At 42.8% G+C, this 9,897-nt stretch overlaps 1 protein-coding gene across 5 annotated transcripts in view; it reads left to right on the top strand.

Annotated features, from left to right (window-relative positions):
- The first annotated feature begins 124 nt into the window (after window positions 1-124).
- The window catches only part of fmnl3 (formin-like 3), a 47,584-nt gene continuing 37,811 nt past the window's right edge, over window positions 125-9,897 (top strand). For all 5 annotated transcript variants that reach the window (XM_020051638.3, XM_029124049.2, XM_029124050.2 and 2 more), the window contains exon 1: window positions 125-658. In XM_020051638.3, coding sequence (XP_019907197.2) covers window positions 542-658 — 117 coding nt within the window. In that variant the 5' untranslated portion in view covers window positions 125-541. The remainder of the gene's footprint in view (window positions 659-9,897) is intronic.

The following is a 9,897-nucleotide window of genomic DNA, read 5'->3' as shown; positions in this document are numbered from 1 at the left end:
TGTGAATGACAATCCAAAGACTCAATAGAGAGAAGGGGCGGGACAATGGGAGAAACCCTGCCTTCTGAGTGGAAGCAACATAGAAAAGTCTTTCATCTGGATCACACAACAATAATGAATGGAAAGGCATCGTAGCCAAGAAAGTTCAGCTCAGCAAAGTAGCTATTTGGGTGGATTTATATTGAAAGAATAATTAACAGGACGAGATGGAGATGGATTGGCCGGGTAAATCGGAAACCATTCTTTGGAACAGAAAACAATTGTATCCTCATTATTACTTTTGAGATTAAATTCAGTCTAGAGTCAAATACAAATGATTGTAATCTAGAAAGGCGAAATAATCTTATCTTTTTACCGAAATAGTATACACTTGTTTTGGCGTAAACGTGTTTAAACTGGAACTTTTGGAAAAGAAGAGACATTTGGAATAACGAACTGTTGCATTTAGGAGGAACTGCGGGAATTTTTTCACTTTTGGAAAAAGTTTCGAAGAGGGAACTTTATTTTACCAAACGGATATAGTAACCTACTTATCTTAACCATGGGGAATATTGAGAGTGTGGATGGACAGTCGGACAATATGAAGCATCATATAATGCCATTGAAAGTGCCCATGCCTGACCAGTCAGAATTGGAGGAGAGATTTGCTTTAGTTTTGGTAAGTGACTGTTGCCTCAACTAGGCTGCATGTTTTATTTGGAATCATTTCTGGGGTTGGTTTCTTGATTTCCTGTGTTCTAGTCTGTCATAGAGCAAGGGCCACATCAAACTTACACAGAACACAATTAACATATAACCAACATTAGGCAACATTCTGATCTGTCACGTTGACGTGATACTTCCTATAGCATTTTACAACCATTTGGTTTAGTTTAGAGCATGTCTTTAGGGTATGTCCGACGTTTTGTTTTCAATTCGCGTCCCAAAGTTAACAAAAAGACTGCTCACTGATTCAAACACATACACCTATTCAGATTTTTTGGGGGGGATTCTTTGAACCACATGCATGTTTGTCCAACCCCTGTTCCAAAGAACAGTAACAAATTGGAAACAACAAAGTACAATGTATGGTTAAATAAGATATTACACATGTGTGATAGTACGTCGTTTTATGTGTCCTTTCAGAAAGAAAGATCTTATCAGAGCGAGCTAAATTAGCGGATCCGTTCTGTCCCACCCCCATCCTCTCTCGGTTTCTCCCCCTCTCGCTCCTGCTCCTCTTTTGTTTCCAAAAAAGTCACCTCGATTTTCTGAAGTCTAATGGCTTGTGCAATAATTGGCTAGATTTCAGAGTAAAAGTAATCACTTTCATTGTCACGTTTTTAATGATGTGCTAAAATGAAAAAAAAATACCGTAATGGAATTCCCACCTATGTACGTTTTCGCAGTGGTTTACTGTGCTTTCGGTGACAGATTACGACAACAACATTTTCTGAATTCCCCTAAAACACCCACACCCGGGAGATCGTAAAAAAGAACCACCCCCTCTCCTGTATTTCTGTGAGCGTCCGCTAACCATCTTTGATTTGTGCTGGGGCTTTGTGATGCTGTGCACACAGTCAACACCCACTCTACTCATTCATCGCCACAGCTGAAGTGTCAAGTGTGGCTGTCATCCTAAATCAAGGAGGTCAAAAATGATTTTAATAGTATGTAATTACGACGCAGTGTAATGGACCCAAACAAATGAGTGATTTTTTTTTTCGTTCCGGTAAAACTGAAAAATATGTTCATATATTGGTTGAATATATTTATAAAATCCATGAATGAATAAAATACTTTTAAATATATTTGGGAAATATATGTGTAAAATACAACCCATAACCTCTATCCAGTTTGTCATGTCAAGCCACTTCTATATTGGCATATATCAATTAATCATGTCACCGCTAAGTTTTCTCATATAAATAACCCATTAAAAAAGTGTAGGATAATCTACCCTGTAGGTCTGGACAGGGTACGTCCTCCTATTCAAATGTATTTCCTTCCCTTATATTTAAATACATAAACATACAAAAAAAAGTTGAATGTAAACAAAAACAGAATGCAATGATGTGCAAATCGTTTAAACCCTAAATTCAATTGAACATGGTACAAACACTTATTAACTTATTAAATGTTGAAACTGAGAAATGTTATTGGATCTTGGAAAATATATGCCCACTTTTAATTTTATGCCAGCAACACATTTAAAAAAAAGTTGGGACGGGGGCAACAAAAGACTGAAAAAGTAATGTAATGCTAAAACAAAACCTGGTGGAACATCTCACAACTAATTAGGTGTATTGGCAACAGGTCAGTAACATGATTGGGTATTAAAAGAGCATCCCAGAGAGGATGAGTCTTTCAGAAGTAAAGATGGGGAGGGGTTCACCACTCTGTGAAAGACCGCAGGCAAATAGTGCAGCAATTTAAGAAAAACGTTATGAGTTTGGGGATCTCATCATCTACGGTACATCATATAATTAAAAGATGCTGAGAATTCAGAGAAATCTCTGTACTCAAGGGACAAGGCCAAAAACCAATATTGGATGGCTGTGATCTTCGGGCCCTCAGGCGGCACTGCATTAAAAACAGACACGATTCTGTAGTGGAAATCACTGGATGAGTTTAGAAACACTTCCAAAAACCATTGTCTGTGAACACAGTACATCGCTGCATCCACAAATGCAAGTTAAAACTCTACCATGCAAAGAAGAAACCATATATAAACAAGATCTAGAAATGCCATTGCCTTCTCTGGGCTTGAGCTCATTTAAGATGGACTGAGGCAGTGAAACTGTCCTGTGGTCTGACAATTCAAAATGTGACATTGTTTTTGGGAATCATGGACACAGCGTCCTCCGGGTTAAAGAGGAGAGGAACCATCCAGCTTCATATCAGCGCACAGTTCAAAAGGCAGCATCCATGATGGTATGGGGGTGCATTAGTGCACATGGTATGTGTGACTTGCACATCTGTTAAGGCACCATAAATGCTGAACAATATATAGAGGTTTTGGAGCAACATATGCTGCCATCCAGGCTACTTTTTTCAGGGAAGGCCAAGCTTATTTCAGAAAGACAATGCCAAACCACATTCTGCATGTATTATAACATCATGGCTCTGTAATAAAAGAGTCTGGATGCTAAACTAAGTTTCTACATTTGATCTGTTGTCTTTGTACTATTTTCAATTAAATATAGGGATAAATGATTTGCATATCATTGCATTCTGTTTTTAATGGCATTTTATGCAGCGTCACAACTTTTTTGGAAACGGGGTTGTTCATATAAGTATATATATTAGACATCAGGTGACGTAGACATCAGGTGATGGATGGTATGGGACAAATAATCTTGGTATTGTAAATGCTTTAAAGGCTCCATTATGGTAACTTATTTTTTAGAACGTCTGTATCACACTTTCATCATTATATTTGTTTGTGTTTTCAATAAACTGTCATCACCATTTTATTCACATTGCTGTGTCACTAGCTATGTGCTGTAATAAATCCTTAATTATTTTTACATTACAAGGTGAGGTGCCTTGTGATTTAATTCAAGAGGCCAAATAAAACCCAAAGCCTAATCACTAGGCCTAATTCCACAATGAATTAAAACCTTCTTGCTCTACTTTTTGCTTTCAGCAAGCCGGGCTAACCTCTGAAAATGTGTTTGCTTACAAGTGTTTGTTTAGCGTTTCCCACTTATATGACCAGCATCACCACACCACACTCTGCTTGGGTTTAGCACCTTTGTGTGGACCTTACAGTAACAGTATTGCATGTCCCTGAAACGATGCACCTGGCATCTTCTTGGATTGACACTATATCCTCTGTAATACTTTACCCCAATGGTGCTTTGAGAGCCAATGTTTAAAACAAATGTCTTCTGAGAATACCTGTCTCTGGTATACACTTTACTTTGTACTGTATCCTGAGTCCGCTTATAGGGGCATTCATGTCTGTACATGAGTCCATACAATAGCTGTTTCTGTGTTCAGAAGCTTCAGTCATGGTCTTTTGTTTCTTGTTTCAACCCGGGTGGTGGGTATCCTGAATGCTGATTGGCTGAAGACCATGATAAATTAGACTGTATACCATTGGTATGACAGAAGTACTTTCTAATGTTCTAATTGTGTGGGGAAACCAGTTTGTAATAGCGACGAGGCACCTCTGAGGTTTGTGGTCCATGGGCTGTATCAGGGTACTCTGCATTGCCTCGTGCATTATAACAACCCTTAGACTGGTCATATGCCAACCCCCGTTGTCACTTAGTGTCTAAATGTAAATATCTGAAGGATGGTGTTCATTCTAGTCACTGGATCAAGAGGCTGAGTGAGAAACCCTTTTGTTCACGGGGTTGCATGTTGACTGCTGTGATTTGCTGTCAGACTCTTAGCGATTATGACAAACTATTACAACAAATACCGACATAGTTCACATAATCCCTCCCACGTAGAGGATTGTCTGCAGTTGCCAGTGGGTGGTCATCAAAACGCATGCTAAGATAGAAGCTGTTCTCAGTTAGAAATGACTGTTGGGGGCTACACAGAAACCGTTAGAAACACTTATTTTTTAGAAATTAGGATTTTTGAGAGGGCATAGCAGTGCAAGGCAGGGGACTTGTTTACCATAAACAGATGTGTGTGTTTGCGTGGCCCGATAGTTACTTTGGTTAGTAACTTGGAGTTTGAGTTCTTGATATCGTGGCGATGACAGAAAGTCGGCCAATCAAATGACCTAATCTTGTAAACCAGAACCTAATGTTGCATGTGCACTAGGCCAGTAGTTTATGTTAATCTCTATGTTCTGACAGAAACACTGATAGCTAATCGACTGAACTGGATAAACCACAAGAACATTTACCAACACAAGCGATAATGCTTGAACCGTGGCTGTAACTTTTCATAGATCAAACCTGACAATGTTTCTCTAGGAAATATACCAACACAAGACACGGCAAGACTGATACAATATAGTCAAACTACACACCCACTTGCTTTTCTATCCCTCGGTCACCCCTTTAGTAGGTCCAGAATATTCCTTGCCTTTGTGTTATTTTGCGAGAAAGAATATCCAGCTTCTGGGTTTGACAGTTGTCTGCTCTAAGAGCTTTCTGCTGCCTCTGGTTAGGAGAGAGAAACACATCAAAGCTTCATTCTGAAAGTTTGAGGTTGTGAAACAGACAAGAAGAGAAATTCCTGATTCTGCTAGTTGGATGGCATCAGAGGTCAAGTCACACTAGGAGCTTTCCTTACGAAGACTGTTACTATATGCTCAAAACAATATCAGAGATTTTTACTTTGTTGTTTCTTACAGTAGAGCAATACATCATATTGCTCATATCTTTCTTTGAATCTGAAGCATTTCCTGTCTCCATTTTGTCACATAAGCATCATGGAATTGTCTGTGTAAGTAAACAAATCAGCCTAAATAGAACTCTCTTATCACAACATTCTTCATCTTCCCCAGTGTGTTTCCTCTGTGTACCGATCTGTGTACATCCACAATTGCAAGTGTATCATGAACTTGCTCTGGGATGTTTTGTGTGTGCATCTTTGTGTGTGTGTGTGTGTGTGTGTGAGAGTCTGTGTGTGTGTGTGTTTATGTGTGTGAGAGTGTGTGTGTGTGTGTGAGAGAGTGTGTGGGTGTGTGTGTGTGTGTACTAGTGGTGTGTCGGTAGAGGCATCCTCACCCCAGACATCCCTTGGGCGTTCGAATGGCAGCAGTCCGTTATGATGTCATGGGTCCGCGCTGTGCCAGTCCGTGCTGTAATATCTGTTCATCTGCCGGCTAACGACTTCAGCAGATCTACTCATCCATGGATGGGAGGAAGGGAGGTAGACTGGGGACAGTGTGAGTGAAGGGGGAGCGGGCGGGATGAGACCCCTGGGTCAAATTACCATACTTCACGCAGTCTGATAATAAAATGGTTGGGTCAAGTCTAACCAGGAGCATATGCTAAAGTCAAGGCACCTCCCTCCCTCCTGGCTCCTCAGAAACCACCCTGGATGCTCCATTTCTCTTCTTCTGTGGTTGGAAAGAGTTGCGTGTCCAAAAAAATGTCCCTCCTGTTTTTACAGAGGATGTCACATTGTAAGCATTAGGCTGCTGTGCTGTCCTGACAATATGTGTGTTCCTGGACCGTCCGTTATATGTCATCAGTGCAGCTGTAGTCTGCACAGTCATGCTGTTCACCGGGCCGCCTTCGCCCAGGTGGACCTCACAGATAGTCTCCCAGGTCACACTGTGCTCCCTGTTCCTGTATGTTCCCTAGACTAGACACATGGAGACTACTGTAGACTAGACACATGGAGACTACTGTAGATTAGACTAGACAGGCACATGGAGACTACTGTAGATTAGACTAGACAGGCATATGGAGACTACTGTAGATTAGACTAGACAGGCAAATGGAGACTACTATAGATTAGACTAGACAGGCAAGTGGAGACTACTGTAGATTAGACTAGACAGGCACACGGAGACTGCTGTAGATTAGACTAGACACATGGAGACTACTGTAGATTAGACAGGCACATGGAGACTACTGTAGATTAAACTAGACAGGCAAATGGAGACTACTGTAGATTAGACTAGACAGGGACACGGAGACTGCTGTAGATTAGACTAGACACATGGAGACTACTGTAGATTAGACAGGCACATGGAGACTACTGTAGATTAGACAGGCACATGGAGACTACTGTAGATTAGACTAGACAGGCACATGGAGACTACTGTAGATTAGACAGGCACATGGAGACTACTCTAAACCAGACAGGCACACACATTTAGACTAGAGTAGGCTACACATGGCAACTACTCTAGACTAGGCACATGGAGACTCCTATAGACTACACCTGGAGACTACTGTAGGCTACATATGGAGACTACTCTAGACTACACATATGGAGACTACTCTAGACTACACATATGGAGACTACTCTAGAGTAGACAGACACATGAAGACTTTTATAGGATAGAGACTGAGACTATTCTAGACCAGACACAGGCAGTCAGTCAATATATTTGAAGGGATATTGGTTGTCAGTATAAAAGTTGCTGGGTAACCCTATCTGTCTCAGCTTTTTTCTGTAACCTTCTTGTTGTAATTGTGCCCTTGGGAGCTTTGACTCTGTGAGTGTGTGGGCTAGTGGCCAAGCCCTATAGCATGGCTGCCATACCCAGTTCCTGGAAAGGCACCATGCTTTGTGTTTTCACCTGATTCTAGTACTCAGCAGGGTGAAAAGTTACATCAGGTCACTCCCAACTGGGCGTGGAGAGAACCTGCAGACACGCTAGCTGTCTAGGAACATGGGTGGACAGCCCCCCTCCACTACATGAAAAATTGAAAACTTCTCTCTCTTTCACTGTTGCATTATGGGTTGTCTCGCCTTCAGATTCCTTTACGTCCTACTCACCATAGTATGGGCTGGCTTGACAGCCGACCATCTCCATTTGAGCTTCTCATGAAAGACATCCAAGTGGTGGCTGGTGTTTCTTTTTAATGGCGCTTTATGGTAAAAGGGGAGGAGCAAATGGCCAAATGTCATGGCTTTCTAGATCTTCTTTCAGAGTGTGTGTTTGTGCCCCTGCGCCGCTCCACCACTGGATTCCTGTGGTCGGTACGGGGCTGGGGCTACAGGGCAGCGCAGGCACTGGCCCAGCAAGGCTCACAGGGGGAAGAAAGGGAAAATTCCCTTTGAACTGTCTGCCTGCCGCTGCCCTGTAATGACTTAACCAACCGTTTAGAACAGCACACGCACACACACGTACAGTCAAACACACGCACACGCACACACGCACACGCACACACACACACACGCACAGTCAAACACACGCACACACACACGCGCACACACACACACACACACACACATCTTTTCAAGCTGTTCGGGAATGTGACTGTTATTATTTTTGTCTCCACTTGATTGCGTTGATTGAAATCCATCTTAACATGTTTTCCCAGCCTGGATCCCATATAGGGCAGCCATTGGGATCTGGTTGAAAGTAGTGTACTTAGAGGGGAATAGGGTGCCACGTGGGACGCGGAGGGCACTGCACTCCCAAGGGTGGATTATGACACGGGCAGGAAAGTCCCTTGGGGTTCAGTGAGAACATTGACATTCGTGTGGAATTGGATTTTTGAGAAGTTGGAGGGAACAAAGGAAAACTAAGTGAGCCATAGTCAAGTGAAATGAGACAGAACGTGTTGACCAAGTGAGCACTCCACCCCTGGTAAGACCCAGAGCCGTAGAGAGACGTGGAGGTGGACATTACCCATACGGAGACGCTCAAATTACTGGTCTGGCTGCGCTGTCCGCCGCTCCTGTCTCTACTGCCACGGTTAGGGAGAGCTAACTAGACCTGGACGGAGCTGGCCAGAAGTACCTGTATCTGTGTGTATATGTGTCTGTCTGGGTTTATATGTGTCTGTCTGTGTTTATATGTGTCTGTCTGTGTTTATATGTGTCTGTCTGTGTGGGTACATGTCTGTCTGTGAAAAGTGTCTGTCTGTGTGGGTACATGTCTGTCTGTGAAAAGTGTCTGTCTTTGTGGGTACATGTCTGTCTGTGAAAAGTGTCTGTCTGTGTGGGTACATGTCTGTCTGTGTGAAATATGTCTGTCTGTGTGGGTGCATGTCTGTCTGTGTGAGTACATGTCTGTCTTTGAAAAGTGTCTGTCTGTGTGGGTACATGTCTGTCTGTGTGAAATGTGTCACTCTGTGTGGGTACATGTCTGTCTGTGTGAAATATGTCTGTCTGTGTGGGTACATGTCTGTCTGTGTGAAATATGTCTGTCTGTGTGGGTACATGTCTGTCTGTGTGAAATATGTCTGTCTGTGTGGGTGCATGTCTGTCTGTGTGAAATATGTCTGTCTGTGTGGGTGCATGTCTGTCTGTGTGAGTACGTGTCTGTCTGTGAAAAGTGTCTGTCTGTTTGGGTGCATGTCTGTCTGTTTGGGTGCATGTCTGTCTGTGTGAGTACGTGTCTGTCTGTGAAAAAGTCTGTCTGTTAGGGTGCATGTCTGTCTGTGTGAAATATGTCTGTCTGTTTGGGTGCATGTCTGTCTGTGTGGGTATGTGTCTGTTTGTGTGTCTTTTTGTGGGGGGCAACTTTTGTTTGTTTGTTACGCCATAAATCGTAGATCTGACCAAACAGTGTTAACATCAGGTCGAGTCCACTCTGTCCTTAAGGCAATAGCTGGTCCCTATTATGTACACAGGTCTGTAGGATTTCAGTAAGTTTGAAAAGCCCAGGTCAAGTTGAAGAGCATGACTGAACAGATAGATGTCTTTTCTCCACGCACATGGAACGTTGAAGGCTGTTCGTGTGACCCACCTTGCTGACGAAGCATTCTTCCCTTCTGTTCTTCAGTTCTGTTATTTGTAGGCAGTGATTCACCTGGAGACTCTTCAAGAGTACCCAAGAATTCAACTTCATTTGCCTAGAAGCTTGATGCTTCTCTTAAACTTTGTTCTGTCCACTGAATTTGTGGTATGAAGCTGACTGGTTCTAAATGGAATGAGTATAAGTAGCACGTTTTACTGCCTCTGTACAATAAATCCATTTTGTAATATCTTTAATGCGGTTCATAATGCTGCCAAGAGTTGTTCACATATGACAAGAGTGTATGGGGGCTGTGTTTATGCAGACATAGTGTGTGTGTGTTGGCGTGTGTGTGTTGGGGTGTAGTGATAAGGAGGGGTAAATGGCAGTGTTGGGGGGTGGAGAGCCTCCTCTGGGGTGCAGAGAAGGGCTTCCTCCACGTTACAATGGGGACTCTGTGGGTCATGTTGTTTTAAACAGGGGCCCTCATCCCCTGGAGTCTTTTATGCTCCTTTTTTAGGTTCTGACGCTCTTGGGGTGGTGGGGGGGGGGGGGGGGCAGCATTAAATCCAGTTGAAGGC

This window comes from Esox lucius, chromosome 12 (assembly GCF_011004845.1).
Source record: "Esox lucius isolate fEsoLuc1 chromosome 12, fEsoLuc1.pri, whole genome shotgun sequence".
Taxonomy (NCBI): domain Eukaryota; kingdom Metazoa; phylum Chordata; class Actinopteri; order Esociformes; family Esocidae; genus Esox; species Esox lucius.
The sequence above is the reverse complement of the archived record's forward strand: the minus strand, read 5'-3'. Positions and strand labels throughout refer to the sequence as shown.